At 47.1% G+C, this 22,665-nt stretch overlaps 1 protein-coding gene across 6 annotated transcripts in view; it reads right to left on the bottom strand.

Moving 5' to 3' along the window:
* LOC137449153 (contactin-4) overlaps positions 1 to 22,665 on the bottom strand; it is a 425,057-nt gene that overhangs the window by 138,045 nt on the left and 264,347 nt on the right. For 5 of the 6 annotated variants that reach the window (XM_068154396.1, XM_068154400.1, XM_068154397.1 and 2 more), the window contains 3 exons: positions 16,702 to 16,828; positions 13,625 to 13,800; positions 1,010 to 1,105 (listed from right to left, as the gene is read on the bottom strand). In XM_068154396.1, the coding sequence (XP_068010497.1) occupies positions 1,010 to 1,105; positions 13,625 to 13,800; positions 16,702 to 16,828 (399 nt within the window). Of the gene's footprint in view, positions 1 to 1,009; positions 1,106 to 1,844; positions 2,003 to 13,624; positions 13,801 to 16,701; positions 16,829 to 22,665 lie in introns of those variants that run through there. The other variant, XM_068154401.1, reaches the window with a different exon arrangement.

The following is a 22,665-nucleotide window of genomic DNA, read 5'->3' as shown; positions in this document are numbered from 1 at the left end:
AAGAAGAGTCCAACCTCCACCTCACTGCAACCTCCTTTCAGGGAGCTGTAGACAGCAATGAGCTTTCCCCTCAGCCTCCTTTTCTCCACACCAAACAACTCCAGCTCCTCTTCTCCAGCCCCTTCACTTGCTTTGTGCCATTCTCTAGACATGCTCCAGCAGCTCAATGTCCTTCTTGGAGTGAGGAGCATTCCTGAAGTAAATCATCAAGCGAGGCTTGGACAATTGCTAACAGATCCTGAATAGCCAGGACACTGAACTAGTGCCAGTGAGTGTTTGAAAGCAGTAAATAATGAAGAGATGATGCACAAAAATGGTCCTGCCAGCAATCTTCATCTTTTGTTTTTGCAGGACATACATCCAGGCCACAGACAAGAAGGCTTCTATGAGTGGCACAAGGTTTTGGTCATGTCTTCTATACACGCACACACTGCTTTAGCTCACAGCAGGTCATCTCCTAAGTGCACACTCAGTCAAATTAGACTCTTTCTCTGCACTTACACCCAACTGCAGATCTTCCAGTGAATCTAGCCAACAAAATCACCCAGAGTGACTCTTTCAAGAGTTGTTTTCATTGGAAAAGACCTTTAAGACCATCAAATCCATCCATTAACCCAGCACTGCCAAGTCCACCACTAAGCCAAGTCCCTCAGCAAAACAGAATCACAGAAACATTCAGGTTGGAAAAGACCCTCAGGATCACCAAGTCCAACCCAGACCCTACTCCACAAAGTTCACCCCTAAACCATATCCCCAAGCACCACATCCAAACCACCTTTACACACACCCAGAGTTGGTGACTCCACCACCTCCCTGGGCAGCTCATTCTAGTGCCTGACCACTCTTGCTGGGAAAATTAGCTTCCTAAAGTCCACAATTCAGTCAGGCTGGTACCATCACAGCCTTGTCCTTTAACATGTGCCATTTACACTTCCTAAACACAGCCTGAGCGTGGAAACCTTGCAAGGTGCTGCAGAATGCTGAAAGCAGGAGAAAGAAACTGCTTTACCTCCAGAATGTGGTGGTGGTCCACACAGCAACACCATGCCTTGGCCTTGACGGACGGACACTGTGCTTCTCGTTCTGGTCTTGAAGTTCTCAAGATCTGCCAAGAGAGAAAGAAGTCATTAAGAGAGAGTTTAATCTTTGGTTGGGTTTTTTCTGTTTGTTTTGGCTTTTGTTTTCCCTCCTGAGAAGGACAGAAGGTTCATCAGGACTTTGCTGTCTGACAGAGAAGTGAAGTGAGCATCATCTGGGAAAGTAGGTTGGTAGGACCTGGGTGGGTGGTGGGGCAGTGGGAGACTCTTGTGGCAGAAAAGCAGGCAAGAAGTCTCCACAGGCAGCAAGGCTGGTAAGGGGGAAAAGGTGCTGCTCTACCCAGGGTGCTGCTCTACCTGCCTAAAGAAAACTCCAGCAACCTGTAATGCTGCTGGTTTGTTTATATAGACTCATGGAACTTTGAGATCATCAAGTCCAGCTGCTCACCTAGAGCTCACAATCCCACCACTAAGTCACATCACTCAGCACCACATCCATACCTCTCCTAAATCCCTCCAGGCATGGTGACTCCAGACTTACTAATTAGTTGCTAATAACTGATCACAGCCTCCACTTATGCTCTAAGCCAGCTGTGTTCCCCTTTAGGAAACTTGTTCTTGATGCCCTTGCAAGCCATGTGTAGAAATCCTTCCACTCCCACAAGGGAGCTTCTTGCACCAGCTGTGTGTTAGCCACACACTGCTTAAATTAAACTCTTCCTTCCGCCTCTCTCTTTTCCCTCTCTTTCTGAGTCCAGCCACACAACTCCCTCCTCTCTCCTTGCACATGGAATTCAAGAAACTCACTCGTAAGTGATGAGGTGACTGTGTGGCACCAGGTATTGATCAGCTCCATCGGCTGCTGCACCCGAGCACTATTACACTGACTCACTTTGGTAGCCTTTTATCTTTTTGTTTTGCTTTGGCTTTCAGTGCAGCTGAGCTGTGGTTTGATGATTACAGACCTGTTGTCAGGGCAGCTGGGAACCAGAGAAAGCAGGCAGGTGATAAATATTTAACAGCAGGAACTAGCAGGAACATCATTATAAGGTTAGGAGGATGAAAAATTAAGCCTTGACTTTTGTCCCCCCTTGAAAATGTTTTCTGGAAGCACTGGTGTGCATACCTTAAATAAACAGCCCCAGTTCTTTCAGCCTGTCCCCATAGCAGAGGTGCTCCAGCCCTCTGACCATCTTTGTGGCCACCTCTGGACCTTCTCCAAAAAGTCCATGTCCTTGTGTTGAGGGCCCCAGAGGTGGACACCACACTCCAGGTGAGGTCTCACCAGAGCAGAGGAGCAGAGTCCCCTCTCTTGATCTGCTGGCCATGCTGCTTTTAATGCAGCCCAGGATGGGGTTTGCCTTCTGGGCTGCAGGTGGGCATTGTTGGCTCACACTCAGCTTTTTATCCACCAAAAATTTCATCTATTTTACTGTTTTTATCTATTATTTCATTTAACTGATAGGAAACTACTTCTTCTACTATATTCCAACAAAAAAAAAAACCCTCATACATACATCAATCATTTCTTCATACATCACTGAATTTCAATTTCCAAAAGAAAACATGACTAATGCTCAGGCTTAGAGGGGGAAAAAAATAAAAACCAACCCAAACCCAACTCTTAGAGGCTTTTATGCTGCTCTATTTTACTTCAAGTCTCTCTCTAGAGACTTCTGTAAAGCAAATTTGATAACACATCAGTGATATTGCTCTACTGAGTCGATGTTAATAGCAAGCAGCTACCAAAGCATAATACCTGTATCTGTGTGTCTATATCTGTCTTCAAATGGATCATTATTCCTACAGAGTGAGATATTCAATGAACCATGACAAGAGGAAGCATGTGCTTGAAGGGAAAATGAGGGATTGTAACGCAGGATCCAAAGAATGAAACCACAAGACAAATGCAAAGGTCTTGCTGGTGCAGCCAGGATGGAAACAGATGGCTCCAAGCTGGGAGCACAACTTCTCTTCAACAAAGGGCCACAAGCCAGGACTGAGCAGAAGTGGGTTTGGCTGGAGCAAAGACAACCATGAGTAAGAATAGTATCTAAATAAAACACATCTGAGATGCAACAGAGACAGAAAACAATGAAAACAAAGCAGGCAATACAGCTGGAGGAGCTGAAGGTGTGAAAACATCTGCAGCCAGTCCCAGCCAGTGGCACTTTCACAGGTGGCATTATGTTGGAAGGGACCCTCAAAGGTCATCTTGTTCAACACCCCTGCAGTCAGAAGTGTCACCTCCAACTAGAGCAGGCTCCCCAGGTACACATCAAGCCTGAGCTTGAATGTCTCCAGGGATGTGGCCTCGACCACCTCCCTGGGTAACCTGTTCCTGTGTTTCACCACTCACTGTGCAGAGCTTCTTCCTGATGTCCAACCTAAATCTCCCCTGCTCCAGTTTCAAACCATTGCCCCCTCATCCTATCATCACAGCCCCTTCTAAACAATCCCTCCCCAGCCTGCCTATAGGTCCTCTTCAGATATTGAAATGTCTCCCTGGAGCCTTCTTTTCTCCAGGCTCAACAGCCTGAATTCTTTTAGCTTGTCCCCACAGGGGAAGTTCTCCAGCCCTCTGACCATCCTCATGGCCCTCCTCTGGACCCTCTCCAAGAGGTCCATGTCTGTGTTGTGTTGGGGGCCCCAGAACTGGAGAGAGTACTTCAGGTGAGGTCTCACCAGAGCAGAGCAGAGTGGCAGAATCACCTCTCTTGACCTGCTGATCCTCCCCACCATTGTGTTCTCCTAACCAAGCAATCAGCAATGGCTGAATAATCTGCATCCAGCCCCAGTATCGTTGTACCTGTGCTAAAAACAAGTCTTTGGTTAGGTTACTAATACCTCAGTTAGGTTATCAACAAACCCTTGGGTCACCACATAAAGGGTTCTTTTAGCCCATGTGGATTGCATGGGCAGGTTGGTTTGGCATTTCACCCTTGAGTCTTGGTTGGATGTGAGAAACTTAGATGGTTAAAAATGGATCTGATCATTTAAAACCTGAATGGTTAAAAATGGCTCTGATAATTTACAACTTGGCAACTTAGGAAGCTAAAACTTGATCACTGGTAATCTGGGATATTCTGTAGGGGAGAAAAAAACCACCTTTACTACACAGATTAAATGAACTTCAAGGTGCCTGTACAACAGGACATAAAGCAGTGGTACAGGTAAGGGGTAATTAGATCTTCATAGATGTGAAATGCACAATCCACTTAGGTACACAGATACAGCTGAGACACCTAAAGTCAATTTTCAGGCATGACTTAAAGAGATTTGCAGAGCATAATGGGGTTTGCATCCTCACACCCCTCCAGTAATTTGCAGATGATCCCAACAATCTGAAATGTAGAATGATGTTTAAGGTCATCTTCAGCCCTTGGGTTGAAGTCGATGGGATTTTGGGTTTTATTATAGACCACATGGCATCTCTCAAGGGGAAGCTGAATAGCTTGGCAATGACATCATGCTGAACACAAACACCCCTCAAAACTGATCAGAGGGACTGGCCAAATCTTCCTGCTTCACACTGAAAAAAGGACCTTCCACCAAGAGATAGCTCCTGAGCCCTCTTCCAAATTGGTTCCATCACATTTGCATAACTTTCCACACACAACAGAAGATACTTACACATCCTGGACAAAATACACAACCAGATGGAGACAGGAGTCATTTGCATCATTGCCCACGGAATATTATGGCTTCATTGGCTGTAGACTATAAACGAAGCTAATTTGGCCCATAAAGTAGTCTTGAAGATGAGATTCTAGTGCATCTCAATCAATTTCAGATTGTAGAGGACATTGGCTGGAAGAAATCATAGCCTGTCTCTAGGAAGGCAGGCTGAAAGCACTTTAACTGATGACTAGCACCCACAAAAGCATTAAAGCTTTTTGCTCTGGAAACACTTGACAAGATTTGCCTCCTGATATTTATGGCTCTCATATCTCTCAACACTATCTCTATAAAACCTGTGCCTGGCTTTTTAAAAGGCAGGTTTTATGTCACACCCCCCCTTCTCACAAATACACAAAGATGAAGTTCTTCTGCCCCTAGCCTTACTGTTGTGTCAGGACTGGCTGGTGGGCACTGCAGCTCTGAGGACAGCCCCTTTTGAAGGGTAACTGAATAGAATTTGAGCTTAAGAGCTGGTGCTCTGATGAATAATTTTTAGAGTCATTGATTCCAGAGGTAGTTTAACAAGTGTAGGGATGAAAGCTTTCTAATTTGACCTTTAGAAGAGAAATTTCCCTGGGATTTCTACTGGCAGAAAAAGAGAAGTTTTAGAGGTAAACATCTTGCCCCTCCCCTACCTGCCTCTCCTTTGGGAAATATTTTGGCTTGGGCTTTCTTACGGTAGGCATCAAACAAGGTACGTCTGTATCTACTGAGTGGCCAGCTCCAGCTTGGACTTCTAGGTCTTTCCTTTCCTTGATCTTTTCTGTCATCTCTCCTGCAAGATGCAAAAATTCTCAGATGAATCTTTGTCATGGAGACACCTGCAGCTGGAGGGCTTTCATGGTGGGGATTGGTCTGAAGTCTCAGCTTGGCTGCACAATGAGAAGTAAGGTGGAGGAGCTCCAGGTCTGAACACAAAGTAGACTGCCTCTCAGAGGAGGCATGGCGCCTGCTGCCACAGAGAAGGTCCCACAGCTTCTCCTGGGTGAGCCAGAGCAAGCTGCAAATGGCCTTACTTGAGTAAGGAAAGGCGAAAGCTGGTGCGATGCCCTCCCTGTCCTCTCACAACTCACATCTCTGACCTATGCATCATCTTGGGTGTTGACATCTCTCTCTAAAGAAAGTCAGTATGAGGCTTCAATCTTGCCAGGTTCTTTCTGACCATGTCTCCATCAAAGACAGACTGATTTGTCTACCCACATAGCTAAGATTCCTCCTCAGGCTTCTACCTTGCATCCCAAAGACTGTGACGGCTTTCCCCTGAGCATTGCCAGTGGCCAACACTCAGCTGCAGGAGTCAAGCATCCTCACTTCCTCTTCTCTCTCTGACAGCAAGCATGAGCCACTTCTCCTCATCAGGATGGCTCCTCCTGGAACACCATATCACAGCTCCTCACTGGGATTTGATCTTTGCTTCCAAATAAGCAACAAGGCAGCCCTTTTCTTTTTGCCTTCATGTCTTTCATCTTGCTGGGGAATAAGGGCTGCAAGTCACCTGCTGTTCTCTTCCCAAATCAAATCACTCTGTGACATTACCAAAAGAAGAAAAACAACCTCAAAAGAGGAAAAACAACCTCCTCAGCTTTATCTTCCATTTCATAAAAGCTGCCTGGTTCCTACCCTTCTGTAAGAAATATTTCCAAGGTTCATTTTGAAGAAGCTCTCTCCTGCTTGAGACAAAATGCTGAGGACTCAGAAAGTTTGATTTTACTACTTTCATCTGGAACCTCTGGGCAGACATTAGCCCTTGGGCTGACTTGAATGGAGCTACTTTATGCCCAGAAGTTGTTTGGGTTTTCTTTTTCTATTTCCCTAGCAAAACAAGGGTTACTGAATAGCTTCTTCCACACAGCTGACTCTGTAACAGACACAGACTTTTGGTGGCAGGAGATAGTCATTGGAGGTGTTTAGGAGGAGACTTGATAGGGCGCTTGGTTGCATGGTTTAGTTGATTAGATGTGTTGGATGCAGCATATCTCTGCCCTGGCTGCTTATGAGTAATGGGCTGGCCAGAGAGGTAGTGGAGATGTTCAAAACCCTTGTGGACATGGAACTTCAGGTCTCTCTCCTCAGCCTAAACAACTGTGCTAAACAACCCTGGGTCCCTCAGATGCTCCTCACAAGACCTTCACCACCTTTGCTGCCCTTCTCTGAACCTGTTCTAGCACCTCAATGTCCTTCTTGAAGTGAAGGCCCCAAACCTAAACATGGTACTCAAGGTGTGGCCTCACCAGGACAGAGTACAGGGGGACAATCACTTCTCTGCTCATGCTTGTCACACTATTTGTGATCCAGGTCAGGATGCTGTTTGCCTTCTTGGCCACCTGAGCACACTGCTGGCTCGTGTTCAGCTGATGTCCCTGCTGACTTTGCAGGGGGGTTGGACTAGGTGACTTTTTTGGCTTGGGTCCCTTCCAAGCCATATGCATCTGGGATTTGATGATTTCCCCATCTTAATGCAGGTGGGCAGCTCCCACACAGGATGCTGAAGACTCCCAGCCAGGATGCTTTTCAGAAGTGGTCTCACAGGGAAGCAGAAGAGGGAATGAGGCAGGAAAACAGAGGGGAGTGGCTTTGTGCCCTCCGCAGCTTGCACATCTGGGACAAAACAAACTTCCTGAAGAGGACAAGCATGGACAGCTGATGGGATTTGGAGGGCAAGCAGAACTGTGCACACTCATCTTCCCAGCTGCCTCCTGAAAAAAACCCCACAACCTAAACCCTCCATCTCCTTCATTTCCAGGGTGTTTCAAACAGGTCACCTTTCCTCCGGGCTCAGGCATTGGTTAATCTCTGCGGCAACGATTTAATTTGGGTGCAGAATGGCTTCGGTGGATCAATCCCTGTGGTCATTGCTGGGCTGGCTCGTTTAGGGAAGGCAGAGAGTTTGGTGGGGCCCTGCAAATGTTTTCATTATTAATTGTTCTTGAAAGAATGACTTCATTGATCATTTAATCTCCACAAAGCAAACGAATGCACTTCAGGGCAATAAGAGGGTCCGGCGGCAAGGAATTTGAGCAGCAATTAGAGTTTGTTTCTTAGCAACTAAGAGCAAAAATGCTGGGATTTGCTTGGCTACAGGAATTATTCCAGCAATGGGAATACTGAAAAGAATCCCTCTGACTATAATGTTGGGAGTAACTTTCATTTGTCTCCCATCAGAATGCAATTATTTGGGGATGGTAGGTCAAAGACCCACAGCATTCTTGTTCAACCACATCATGACTTCGTTCCCTCTTACTGGTTGTGTTTTGCAGTGCTGAGTCCCAGCTGCTAATCTATGTGCAACAATTATTATTGCAGAAATAGAGCTATAAAACAAATTCTTTTAATACAGTGGGGGTGGAAGGAAAACAGTTTCTGGACACAGTGCTGGGATTCCCTGAAGTTAGGAGCATGCTCCTGGCAATGAAGAGGAAAGTGAAGTGTTCCTGCAAATGAATTATCCGATGGACAATGTATGATAGAGTCATAACGGTTGGAAAAGACCTCCAAGAGTGCGACTATTAACCTCACACTGCCAAGTCCACCACCAAATCATGTCCCTCAGCATCACATCTCCATGGCTTTTAAACTCCTCCAGGAGTGGGGATTCTACCACTGCTCTGGGCACCTTCTTCTAGGTCTTAGCCACTCTTTCAGTGAAGATTTTTTCCCCTAATATCCAACCTAAACCTGGCACAACTTGAGGCTGTTTCCTCTCATCCTGTCATTTGTTATCTGGGGGAAGAGACTGACCCCCACCTGGCCCCAACTTCTTTTCAGGTAGTTGCAGATAGTGAGAAGGTCTCCCCTCAGCCTCCTTTTCCCATGGACAGAAGACAAGTTTGATGCTGCTGCACCAGTTCACAGTAAAAAGAAGTCCACTTCCAAACCCTTCCTTCCAGGCATGGTTTAATCTTCAAACACAGCAAAACAGTTCAGGCTAAATTTCACGCACAAAATCAACCACTTTGCTTGACTGGGGCTGTCTGCAGGAGGAGGGGAAGGAGGAGGAGGGGGAAGAGGAGGAGGAGACATTTCCCCTTCCATTTAACCTCATTGCCTGCAGCCCTGGGCTCTCAAGGGCAGCACAGAGATGCTTTGCTGCAGCTCCAGCATCCTCTGTGGACATCCATCCTTCAGCCCTGTTCTTGCCCTCTCCTGGGGCCTCATTTCTCTTCTAAAAATTGGTATCTCAGCCCCACCCTGGATGTCTCAATATCGGTTTTGCCAACTGCAGGGAACACCAAGAGCATTAGCACGGAGCTGTTAAATTACAGATCCCAAGGAAAATGATTTACAGGAAACTGCACCAACTTCAGAGCAGTGTCTGTGGAGGGTGGGATGAAGGACACCAACTGTCCTCCTGGTGAGGGGGTTGTGCAAAATGCTAACCCCACCCTGAAAAGCAGATCCCATTTCTCTAACAGCTTGTGGTTCACAGCCATGACTTTTAGGCAGCTTTTCCAACAACAGGGAGGGCAAAGCAATGGCATGACTGGAAAAAAAACCCAATCTGAACTTGATTTGCCTCTTTAGATACTCATTTCCAAATCAACAACACAGGGCAACAGCTTCTGCCTGGCTATTCAGCAGCTCTCCAGAGGGTTTATTTCCAAGCAGCATTACTGCAGGTGGTGCTGGCTTTGTCTCTTCTCAGGTTAAGCTGCAAATCCTGCTGAGGAGTTTAAGTCCAAATTGAGTCTAGTTATCACAGCAGGGAAAGGATATTTCATCTACCAGCACTGGGGGTGGCTTCATGGGAGAAGATGGAGTCATCTGCTGAGAGAGCAGAGTGGAGCCATGGCCTCATCCCTGGGGATGCATTAGCTGGCGCAGGTGGATGCAGTTACAGTATCACAGTGTCACAGTATAACTAAGGTTGGGAAGGACCTCGAGGATCATCGAGTTCAACCTATCACCACAGACCCATGACTAGACCATGGCACCAAGTGCCACATCCAATCCCCTCTTGAATGCCTCCAGGGATGGTGACTCCAGCACCTCCCTGGGCAGCACATTCCAATGCCGAATGACTCGCTTGGTGAAGAACTTCCTCCTCACCTCGAGTCTAAACCTCCCCTGGCACAGCTTGAGACTGTGTCATGGTGTGGAGACCCTTGAAGTGAGGGGCACAGGGGTGTCCATACTGAGCCTCTGCACTGCCCACATCCAAGAGCTACCCAGCACCTTTGAGTCGTGCCAAAGAGAGCAGGAGCTGAGCAGGCAGAACAACTTGCAAATTCATCACTTTCTGAGGGGTATGGCCCAGGTCTGGTGCCACTGAAAATCGATTCGAGTTTTATTGTCGACTGAAACGGAAGCAGGATCCAGGCCACAGTAAACAGCTAGAATCCTGTGTCTGACTGGCTGGGTACATCTCCAAACTGCTGCATCAGAGCTGTGCTTCTTTTCCAGGCATAACTTCTTATTGATTTCACTGTTATTTCCAAACAGAAACTACAGTAGAGTGAATAAAATTGTCAAGCTCAGCCCTAGCCCCTCAAATCAAAAGTACATCATTTAATCTACTTCAGCTGGGGGTTTGGACAGCACTTTGGAGAAGCCACTGTTAGAATCCAGGCTTGGAGTCTAAAGCTTGGGGTTTGGGGTTTTTGTGGCTTTCTATAAGCTGCTGAGTGCCTGTATTGTTATAAACACAGGGTTTAGGGTGTCATTAATCCATATTCTGGTACTGTGGCAGAGCAGATTCCTTCACTTTCTGAATACCCATTCCAATTCAGACATGAATGGCACTGGAAATGAATTTTAAAACAAGGAAAACAAAATAAAAAGAAAAGCACAAATTTTAAATGTAAATGATGGAGCACCAAGGAAGTATTGGGGGCAAATAGTAGCACTTTTATCATAATGAGTTTGTAACCTAAATACATATTTCAAGGATTAAATTGCTGACCCTCTCTGACCTCCACAGGGGGTTGAATAGAGAGATCATGGTTTAATCTGCAGTGAAAATGTGAGAGAAGAATAATGCAGCCCTTGAAGAATGAGCAAACAGGTATTAATGATGCCCCAGGATTCACAACTTAACCCTTAAGTGGTGTGAATAAGAAGAAAAGCAAGCTCAAACCCTCAGACATCAGCCTCAAAAGCCTCCGCAATAGCTCTCGTCAGACATTAAAATGAGCTAACACAAAAATCCTACAGCACACCAGTCAGGCTGGAGAGTTAGGGGCTGCTGTGGACAGGTGTGGTTATTCAGCACAGTCCTGAGTCTTTAATCAAACCACAGAATCAGTTTGGTTGGAAAAGTCCTCTAAGATCAAGTCCAAGCCTTGACATAACACCACCACAGCCATTAAACCATGTCCCCAAGTGCCGTGTCCACACCTCCAGGGATGGTAACTCCACCACCTCTCTGGGCAGCCAGTTTCAGCTCTTGATCACCCTTTCACCTAAGATCTTTTTCTAATATCCACTCTAAACTTCCCCTGGGGCAACCTGAGGCCACTTCCTCTCATTCTATCACCTGGAACTAGGGACAAGAGACCAGCTCCCACCTGGTTCCAACCTCCCTTCCAGGGAGTTGTAAGGAGCAATGAAGTCTCCTCTCAGCCTCCTCTTTTCCATACTAAACAATGCCAAGTCCCTCTACTACTCTTCACCAGCCCTGCTCTCCAGACCCTTCCCCAGCTTCATTGCCCTTCTCTGGACCTGCTCCAGCCCCTCAATATCCTCCTTGGAGTGAGTGGGCCCAAAAACTGAATCCAGCACTCAAGATGTGTCTTCACCAGTGCTGAGCTCAGGGGGACATTCACTTCTATGTTCCTGCTGGCCACACTGTGATTCAGGCCAGGATGCTGTTGGTCTTCTTGACCACCTGAGCCCACTGCTGGCTCATGTTTGGTTAAGCAGCAGACCCCCAGGTCTTTTTCTGCTGGGCAGCTTCTGCTGGAAGCCTTTCCACAGCTGAGTCATCATGTTTGACATAGTGAGGCATAAAAGTCCAAGGCGACCTGCTGCAGCTGGGTCACAGCCTGCTCATGCAACCTCCATGCCAGTGAAAGCTGTAAAGGCAAGGAAAATAACTTGAGAAAAGGGAAATAAAATCTTGAGAGAGCAACTGAGAGCAAACAGGTTTAAGAGAACTCTCTGAGGAGAGTTGCTAGGGGTCCTCCCCATATGCTGTTCCAGGTTATTCCACCCAGAACCTACAGAAGGCCACTCCAAAAGGATCATGTTTGGAATAAAAGCCCATGAAGGCAAGAAGTAGCTCTATCAAGCCACACAGCATGGGTGTCAGGGTTGAGAATCACACATTGCTAACACAGATGCCCATTTCTATTGGTTCTTAGAGGCAGGGCTTTTGTCATACTCTCCAACTTCTCTGTGCACATCATAATTCAGCTAATTCTGGCTGTACAAGACAAAAGGAGTTACTGTTTTGTGACAGCACAGAGACTACCCTGAGAAATGCTAATTAGATCCAAGTGTTTCTAATTGGATTGTGCTGCTTTAGCAATCCAAGATAAAAATTTTGTTTTGCAGTCAAAACTAAACTCATTTATCCAAGTTCTCCATCATGACTGGAAAAGAACAAGCTTTGGGTTTGAATTCAATCTTCCTAACTAAGAAGATTCAATCTTCTTAACTAAGCCTGAGTCTTAACTAAGAATCAGCCAGCCCAGATTTGTACTTGGCCAACGAGGTATTGTGAAAGAGTTTTGCCAGATCTGTGGTCCAGAAATGGAAAGAAACAGAACCAGATAAACATTCTGCAGATAAAGCAAAATGAGGAAGGTTTCTCTGTGTTTAGAAGATCTTGGTTAATAAGCAACTAACAACTTAAGCAACAAAGCAGCAGAGCAGAGTGGCAGAATTACCTCTCTTGATCTGGTGGCCACGTTTCTTTTGATACAGCCCAGGAAGTGATTTGGTTTCTGGGCTGCAAGTCACAGAGTCACAGAATGGTTTGGGTTGGAAGGGACCTTAAAGATCATTCAGTTCCAACTCTCCTGCCACAGGCAGGGACACCTCCCACCAGCCCAGATTGCTCAAGGCCTCCTTCAACCTAGCCTTGAATGCATCTGGGGAGGGGGAATCCACAACCTCCCTGGGCAACCTGTTCCAGTGTCTCCCCACCCTCACTGGAAAGTTCTTCTGGTGCTGTGCAAAACACTTCCAGAGCATAACTGGTCCCTATCCTCACACAGCACATTGCTGGCTTTACATAATTTCATGCAATGCCAATTCCCATCAAGCTCTGCTGCTTCCGGCATCCTTAGCTTTTGACAAGAAGCTGCAACATAGAATTTAACCCCTAACCAATATGAAGCAGCCTGTTTCCCCTTTTACAGAGTTAAAACTATTACTCAACCCTGAAATGACTTGAGCTGAAGCACAGAATACAGAATTAACCAGGCTGGAAAAGACCTTTGAGATCATCCAGTCCAACCTATCATCCAACACCATCTAATCAACTCAACCATGGCACCAAGTGCCTCATCCAGGCTCTTCCTAAACACCTCCAGTGATGGTGACTCCACCACCTCCCTGGGCAGCACATTCTTTCTGGGAAGAACTTCTTCCTAACATCCAACCAGGACTTGTGGATACTGCCACTGTGAATTGATCCTTTATAAAGTGTTTGCTCCTTGAAATATTCTGAAGCTTTAATTCTCCAAGGAAAGGAAAAAACTCAGTGGTTAGATCCAGACCCTTTCCTCGGTGGCCTCTTTCTCAAGACATAAGGTATTTCACCCTGCTTATTGCATTCAATTTCAGCTAAATAATCAAACCCAAGGCATCTACTCCTCCTTCCCATTCCCCCTCTAAATCCAGGTGCTGACTCCATGAACAGCTCAGAGAGTCCTCTGTTGTGCAGCAGGCAAAGGTCAGGGACAGAAGCATTACTCTCAGCGTTTCCAGCGTGCTGCAGGGGTGGAGGTTGGGTTGCTACTTACAAGCAAACTGAAGTTTTGCTTCTCTGCTGACAATCGTTCCAAAGGGGTTTGTTGCCACACACTGGTATGTTCCAGGATCTTGAGTTTTATTGGGATTATTGATCAACAGGTTGCCTTCCACCACGCTGTAGCGGTAATCCATCCCGATGTCAATACTGGTCCCGTTTAGCTTCCACCTGCAGCACAGAATGCCAGAGTTCAAAAACCTGCTGCTGGTAATGAATGCTCCTGGGTGCTTGACACAGACAGCAAGAAGTGAAATGGACAGATGGACAGAAAGATACAAAGATAGGACAGGCAGATAGATTAGGCAGATTGATTAGATAGATTAAGTAGATAGGTTAGGTAGGTAGGTAGGTGGGTAGGTAGGTGGGTAGGTAGATAAATAGGTAGGAAGGTAAATAGGTAGGTAGGAAGGTAAATAGGTAGGTAGGTAGGTAGATAAATAGGTAGGTAGGTAGGTAGGTAGATAAATAGGTAGGTAGTTAGGTAGTTAGATAAATAGGTAGGTAGATAAATAGGTAGGTAGGTAGGCAGGTAGATAAATAGGTAGGTAGGTAGGTAGATAAATAGGTAGGTAGATAGGTAGGCAGGTAGATAAATAGGTAGGTAGGTAGGTAGATAAATAGGTAGGTAGGTAGGCAGGTAGATAAATAGGTAGGTAGGTAGGTAGGTAGGTAGGTAGGTAGGTAGGTAGGTAGGTAGGTAGGTAGATAAATAGGTAGGTAGGTAGGTAGGCAGGTAGATAAATAGGTAGGTAGGTAGGTAGATAAATAGGTAGGTAGGTAGGTAGGCAGGTAGATAAATAGGTAGGTAGGTAGATAAATAGGTAGGTAGGTAGGTAGGCAGGTAGATAAATAGGTAGGTAGGTAGATAAATAGGTAGGTAGGTAGGTAGATAAATAGGTAGGTAGGTAGGTAGGCAGGTAGATAAATAGGTAGGTAGGTAGATAAATAGGTAGGTAGGTAGGCAGGTAGATAAATAGGTAGGTAGGTAGATAAATAGGTAGGTAGGTAGGTAGGTAGGCAGGTAGATAAATAGGTAGGTAGGTAGGTAGGTAGGTAGGTAAATAGGTAGGTAGATAGAAGGATGGTGAAGGACTTTTTAGGGTGTTGGGTAGCAATAGGACTCGGGGGAATGGATGCAACCTAGAAGAGGGCAGATTTAGATTAGATGTCAGGAAGTTCTTCACCATAAGGGTGGTGAGCCACTGGAAGAGGTTGCCCAAAGAGGTGGTGGAGTCCCCAACTCTGGAGGTTTTTAAGGCCAGGCTGGATGTGTCTCTGGGCAACCTGATCTAGTGGAAAGTGTCCCTGCCCATGGCAGTGGCGCTGGAATTAGATGATCCTTGAGGTCCCTTCCAACCCTGACAATTCTGTGATAAATAAATAAATAAACAGATAAGATTTAAACCATTTTGGACTAGTTACTTAAAAAGAAGAAGTGCATGAAAATGCAAATTTCCTGCACAGGATTGAAATATTCCAGTATTTAACTGAAAGAGCAATGGCCTTGGCATATATTTCAGTCTCAGATGTGATTAATGTTTCTGTAGTTGCTGCTGCTGCTGCTCTTTGGAATTAATCATTTTGCAAGGGGAAGTCCCCAAACTAGGATCTTTAAACCATTCCAGTCCACTGAGGTTTGCTTTTTTCTTTCTTTCTTTTTTTTCCCCTCTCCCAAACTTGCTGGTTGGTTGTTTTTAAATTGAAGAGAATTCACTCACAGCAGACGTTGGCACAAACTGGGGCACTGAGAAATGCCAGCACCAAGCTGCCCCACTTACAGCAACCCTCACAGGATGGTAGGGGTTGGAAGGGACCTCAAAAGATCATCCAGACCAATTTCCCTGCCAGAGCAGGATCACTGGGAGCAGGTCACACAGGAGCACATCCAGGCAGGTTTTCAATGTCTCCAGAGAAGGAGACTCCACAGCCTCTCTGGGCAGCCTGCTCCAGGGCTCCAGCAGCCTCACAGGGAAAAAGTTTTTACTTGTGTTCACGTGGAGACTATTCTGCTCCAGCTTGCAGCTCTTGCATCCCCCAACACCCCTTGACACAGCCATACAGCAGCTCCCTGCACCAGAACCTACTGAGAAGCAATTTGGAGGTGTTCACACCGGTGACTCACCAGGGTTTATGGCATGAACTAGCTGGTTGTGTCAGAAGGCAGCACGGAGGCTGAGGCCTGACAACTCTAATTGGTTTCAGAGTGCCATTTACTTTGGTGTGAAAGGCACTAGAGGAAAAAAAAAGCAGTACTTCCAGCAGCAGCACTGTAGTAGTATCACATGTGTTTACTAAGGATCCCAAAGCAGTTACTAAAGCTCAAAACCATTAAGAGCTTTGCCCACATTTCTGGGAAAGGATAGATAATCTGGGAGCTAAGATTATCCTTTCATAGCCTTTTAGAATTCTTGTCTGAAAGCTGCTATGGCTTTGGACTTCCTGATCAGAGAATCTCACCATGATGGGGGCTGGAAGAGATCATCCAGTCCAACTCCCCTGCTAAAACAGGTCACCCACAGCAGTTTGCCAGGCTCACAATGGCCAGGGGAGGTTGGAAGATCTCCAGACAAGGAGAACCTCTGGGGCTCATCTGGTCCAACCCCACTGCTAATGCAGGGCACCCAGTCCAGCTGGGCTTGGAAGCTCTCCAGACAAGGAGAATGCACAACCTCCTGGGGCTCCAGGCCTCCAGCATTCTCACACCAAACAAGTTTCTCCTCCTGTTCAGATGGAGCCTCCTGGGTACCAGTTTGTGCCCGTGGTCCCTTTTTCTGCCCCTTGCCACCACTGAGCAGAGCCTGGCCCCAGCATCTTGCCCCCCACAGGTCCTTTAGCTCTTGCTGAGTGTTGTTTAGATCCCCTCTGGGTCTGCTCTTCTCCAGGCTCAACAGTCCCAGGGCTCTCAGATTCCCCTGATCAGAGATGCTGTTTTCTTTTCTTATCAGCACCTATGTAGACTCCAGGAGTATCCCAGAGCTACATTGCTTGATACACACAAGAGAAGGGCACTTGGAGGACACTGAAATAATGAGCAGATCATGCTAAAAACCAGTGAAATAATCAACAAACCCAATAGTTGGTCTGGGATTTCCTTTCACTTCACATCTCAGCTTCACTTTCTTTTCCTCTGAATCCAAGGGGAAGATCATGCTGTTGGGCTCCTGAAGGAAAACTGGCCCGTGCAGTGTATTGTCATCTGCATTAAACACAGGAAAAATGTGACAGGCACTTGATGGAGTCTCCCTGTACTCAGAACACAGAAAAACATGATACCATAAACCAAGCATCTTAGCAGCAAGAGGCTGTGAATCATTCACCCTAGAAAAGAGGTGGTAGTGACACTTTTCATAGAATCACAGAATTGTCAGGGCTGGAAGGGACCTCAAGGCTCAGCCAGTTCCAACCCCCCTGCCATGGGCAGGGACACCTCACACTACAGCAGGTTGCTCACAGCCACATCCAGCCTGGCTGCAAAAGCCTCCAGGGATGAGGCTGCCACCACCTCCCTGGGCAACCTGTGCCAGGCTCTCACCACCCTCATGCTAAAGAACTTCTTCCTAACATCCAATCTGAATCTACCCATTTCTAGTTTTGCTCCATTCCCCCCAGTCCTATCACTCCCTGACACCCTAAAAATCCCTCCCCAACTTTCTTGCAGCCCCCTGCAGCTCCTGGAAGGCCACAATTAGGTCTTATGGGAACCTTCTCCTCTCCAGACTGCACAACCCCAACTCCCTCAGTCTGTCCTCATAGCAGAGCAGCTCCAGCCCTCTGCTCATCCTCATGGCCCTTCTCTGGACACCTTCCAGCATCTCCAGATCCTTCCTGTAACAGAGGCTCCAGAACTGGACACAGTACTCCAGGTGGGGTCTCAGCAGAGCAGAGCAGAGGGGGAGAATCACCTCCCTTGACCTGCTGGCTCTGCTTCTCTTGCTGCAGCCCAGGATGTGATTTGCAGCTGGAGTAGAGGATTTAATGAAATACACCAACCTTGCTCAAAACCCCCACAAAAAGTGACAGCAGGAAGTTCACTGCTCTCTCTCCTGCTTGTATCAGAGAGTTTTATCTTCAGGGTAGCTGCTGAGAACATAAAGGAAATCAACTTTTCTTCCCTAAAAAGATCAGTTATCTTGATTGCACCAAGACTTTTCTGCTCATCAGTGTCAATGTCTGGCTGCCACTGAGGAGTGTCACAAGCACAGCACAGGCTAAGGACCAAGTGAAGCTGCTCACAGCCAGCAAGGCTTTTAGCTGAATGGAAGGAGCCTTGCTTTAATGCTTTTCTTTGGGCATTTTCTGGTCGTCTTCTGCCTTTTTCCCTTCACATCAGACTTTGCAAGTATCATCAGGGCAATTGTGGATCATCAGGAGGCTTCCTTCACTATTGAGGGTAGAGACTCACAGGGACATGATCAGGGATGCCACTTAGAATCATAGAAAGGAATTATGAATCAGTTTGGTTGGGAAAGACCTTGAAGATCACTGAGTCCAAACATTACTCTTGCCAGGAAGCCACACTGCCATCCAGTCTGCTGCCAGATGTCCACCTTGATGGAGATGCAGGAAATATGTGGGTACAGGAGTTGGGAGAAGAATGACTACATGAAACACCAAGATCATGAGATGTACAAATGGATGGGAAAGAAAAAGGGATGGGGAAGAAAAAGGGATGGGAAAGAAAAAGGGATGGGAAAGAAAAAGGGATGGGAAAGAAAAAAGGATGGGAAAGAAAAAGGGATGGGAAAGAAAAAGGGGTGGGAAAGAAAAAGGGGTGGGAAAGAAAAAGGGGTGGGAAAGAAAAAGGGATGAAGAGAAGACAGTGCATATTCAAGAGGGGAGGAGGGTGCGAATGAATGTGCCTAGCCTTTGTATTCCCTGACCCTGGCAAACCAGCTGGATTTATCAGGGCCAGAGCAACAGCTCTGTACTCCATGGAGGAAAAAAAGTCTGTCCTCTCCACTGAAGGATTTCAGAGAGACTCTGTCAGGGAGATTACAATGGAGCAACCTCTCACCCACGTCTCCTCCCTCAGGCACCAGCACAAAGGAGAATGCACTAAGCATCATCGGATTGCTTGTATTTGTCTTTAATTACATGTTAAGGATATCTGACTGAGACTCATCTATTATTCAAAACACATTTCACAGTCTCCAGCTTTAAATTATACCTGTGTGCATCTTCCTGTTGCTGGCAGAAAAAGATAGTAATAACCACAAAGCATACAGGGCTAGATGATGATATCCTGCCTCATTCTTGAGATCCTGAGATCCTTCACTCCCTAAACAGTTTCATTCACTGCAAGGAAGAACCTTACACCTGGCCCATAAAGTTGATAGCTCTGAGTGTGGTATTCATGGTTGGAAAACAAGAGAATTAAAATGCATTTTATCCAGTGAAACAGCTGTAAAATACAGAAGCTGGGCCAGTGCCTAGGCGTGCAAGAGTACAGAATTTACAGAATTAAGCAAGTTGGAAGAGACCTTTGAGATCATTGAGTCCAACCTATCACCCAACACCATCTGATCAACCCAACCATGGCACCAAGTGCCTCACCCAGTCTCTTTTTAAATGCCTCCAGTGAGCAGAGTGTCCAGAATCAAAGCTGGGCTGGCCACCAGGGCTCTCCAGGAACCCCTCTGCCTTCCCAAAGGGAAGAGAAAGGGAAGAAGGGAGAAACTGATGGGATAGGAAAGAAACTAAACCAGCTGAGATGGAAGGAACACCACCACCATGGAATACAGACAAAGAGAAACAAACCAAGAGCTAACCCAATGAGGGCACCACTGGCACCACTGATGCTGGGGGCAAGCACTGGGCAAGTCCCAGAGTGGACTCAGCAGCAGATGGGAACCAGATTCAGGAGCTGGATTCTGGAATTGGATTGAGGAGCACAGGGATGGGGATGGAAGGAAGAAGGGACAGAGTGCTGCTGGGACATCAGCCAGGGAAGAAGAGGCCTGAGCCTGGGGATCCCTCAGCTGGCTCCTGAAGATACCCTTCAGGAGCTGCAATCTCCTGGGGGGCACTTGAGGCTCCCCTGTCCTGGCTGCTTCTCCCCACAGCTGCCACCTCTGCCTTCCTGCCCCCCAAGGGGTGGCACAAGCTGTGGCAGTGCCCTTGGTGTGCCCAGGAGCAAGTCTCAGGCAGAGCCTTTCTGCAGCCCAGCCCTTGGCAGGATCTTTGCCACCAGCTTCTCCCTCCTAGGAGCAGCCCCTGGCTGTGCCAAGCTGCCCTGAGCTTCAGCAAGGAGCTCCCTAAGCAGAGCCTGAGCTGGGCAGTGCCAGCCCTGAGCAGGACCAGCTCTGCTCCGGCTCAGACCAGGACAGGAAAGATGCTGAATGTTTGCTGTCCTCTGTGGTTTTGAGGAAATGGAACATGAAGAATGTCAGCTGAGGTTAATTCACAGGATCAGGTGAAACCATTCCTATTGTCTCCAAACATTAAGCTGGGTGATGGATGGCATTACCTAAACAGAACTGCTTTAATTCTCATTGAAAGTTATGGCCAATTGGGGAGAAGGTTTAATTGAATATTCCACACTGTAGGGAAAGATAATAACTAGTAGGAGAGAATTCTTGGAGTACATCCAGTGGAAATGATAAAAATCCTTCCCTTGTTTGCTGTCGAGGGAATTGGTTTCTGCTCTGCCTGCTGCTGTGTTTTCACACAGTGCTGTGAGTTGGTATTTCTGCAAGACAAAACTGCACCTAGGGAAGAGCAACTCTTCAGGAAACTGGGAAGTGAAATGGATAGGACAGCTCAAGGGCATCGCTGGTTAACACAACAGCGTGCTCTTCAAGGGTAGGCAGCTGCTTTCCATCCTCCTGAGCAGGAAAAGACTAAATTGGAGGGTTGGCTTTTTTATTTTTCACCTATCACTTCTATTAAAGTCAACTGCAGGCAGAAAGGGAGCTAATGGCTTTGAAACTACAACAAATAAATCCTGACACCAGACCACAGAATGACAGACTGCTGGGGGCTGGAAGGGACCTCTGGAGATCTTCCAGTCCAACCCCACAGCACCCACAGCAGCTTGCCCAAGATCCCAGCTGGGGTTGGAAGCTCTCCAGACAAGGAGACTCCACAGCCTCTCAGGGGAGCCTGCTCCAGGGCTCCAGCACCCTCACACCAAAGAAGTTTCTCTCCATATTCAGATGGTCCAGCACCCTGTTCAGTTGAAACCTGACAGTGTCCAGTGCTGGGAAAGAGAACTGTCACTTCTCTCCTGGCCCCCTGCAGCACCAGGCTGTAGGATTGGGCTTGTTTTGCAGCACCCTGCAGCACTCCAACAGGGATCATGAGTCAGTTGGCTCTTCCTGCTATCACCCCTTCTTTTCTGACACACTTTAATGTCCCACATTGCTGCTGTACCAAGTAGAAGTGCAGTTAAAGCGCAAAGCCATGCCTGACAGGTGATAGCTGGTAGGCAAACAGCTGATACCTGAGTTCAAAAGCAGGGTCAGATGCTCCTCAGAAGCAGTAACACAACCATAAAAATCCAGAGGCTCAGAAGACAGGAAGAAGCAAGGGAGAGAAGCAAGGGAGAGAAGCAAGGGAGAGAAGCAAGGGAGAGAAGCAAGGGAGAGAAACAAGGGAGAGAAGCAAGGGAGAGAAGCAAGGGAGAGAAGCAAGGGAGAGAAGCAAGGGAGAGAAGCAAGGAAAAAGCAAGAAACTCTGGAAGATCTCCAGAGTCTGAGACAGAGACTGCAACAGTTTGATGATGATTTCTGACCCAAGTATTCAGAGCAGTCTGAGTTAAAGGCAGAGTTAGGCACATCCACCCTGACATGAGTGTGCTCTGACCACTGTGGGAAGCCTGAGCTACATCATTTAAGGGAGGCCAACAGCCATCCTATCATCTACCTCTGCCTGCGTCCTGAGACATCAGAGTGAACAAAATCAAATTGCCCTGGGGATGTCCTCTGTGAAGCCTCTCACTCAGCCTGACTGCATCACAGCAGCGCCATCACTTCACTTATTGAAATGCCACAACGTTAATTGCAGCAAATGCCATCAAGTTAGCACTTGTCACACAAAATGCTGCTACCTGATCCAAGCAAGCTTTCCCTGCACCTCATCTGCAGGGTCTAGACAGCCAGGAGAGGCAATTCCCAGTGTTGGCTAATGAGTGACTTGTCCTCCGACAAAACCCTTGTATAATAGAAGGTAATTTGTGTTCTCTGAGCCAGTCAACAGCATAATAATCCTCACAGATGTTCTCTTCAGCATAGGACAAAAGCACAGTGCTCCAGGACTGCAGAAAATCATGAGTTTCTTCAGCAAGCTGCCTTCTCCCTGAGTCATCACAGCTAGCAGTGAGAAAACAAACAGATAAACTCCCAGGAATGCTCAGGCAAAGCCCAACCTCAAGGAAGCTGGGGTTGCTCAGCCTGGAGAAGACTCCAGGAAGACCTAATAGTGTCCTGGCAGCACCTGAAGGGGGCTACAAGAAGGCTGCAGAGGGACTGTTTGCAAAGGCCTACAGGGACAGGACAAGGGACAATAGTTTAAAATGAGAGAAGAGCAGATTTAGATTGGATGTGAGGAACAAGTTCTGTCCTGTGAGGGTGGTGGAACACTGCAACAGGTTGCCCAGGGAAGTGGTTAAAGCCCAGTTCCTGGAGATGTTAAAGGTGAGGCTTGCAAAGCTCTGAGCAGCCTGCTCCAGTGGAGGATGTCCCTGCTGGCTGCAGAGGGGGTTGGACTGGAGGAGCTGTGGAGATCCCTTCCAACCCAAACTCTTCTATAATTCTATGACTGCTCCCAAGCTCTGCAAATCCTGACTGCACCTGTATCTTACAGAACAGGATATAGAATTGTTTTGGTTGGAGAAGGCCTCTATGACCATGGGGTCAAGCCATTGATCCACCACCAGCATGGCCATTAAACCATGTCCTAAAGTGCCATGGCCCCAGGTTTCTTGAGCCTCTGCAGGGATGGTGACTCCACCACCTCCCTGGGCAGCCTGTTCCAATCCCTGACCACTTTTCCAGGCAAGACATTTTCCTAATATGCATATTTCCCCTGGTATCT

This window comes from Melanerpes formicivorus, unplaced genomic scaffold (assembly GCF_026170545.1).
Source record: "Melanerpes formicivorus ecotype bairdi unplaced genomic scaffold, bMelFor1.0.p_v2 SCAF_28, whole genome shotgun sequence".
NCBI lineage: Eukaryota > Metazoa > Chordata > Aves > Piciformes > Picidae > Melanerpes > Melanerpes formicivorus.
This window is presented reverse-complemented; position numbering and strand designations above follow the sequence as displayed.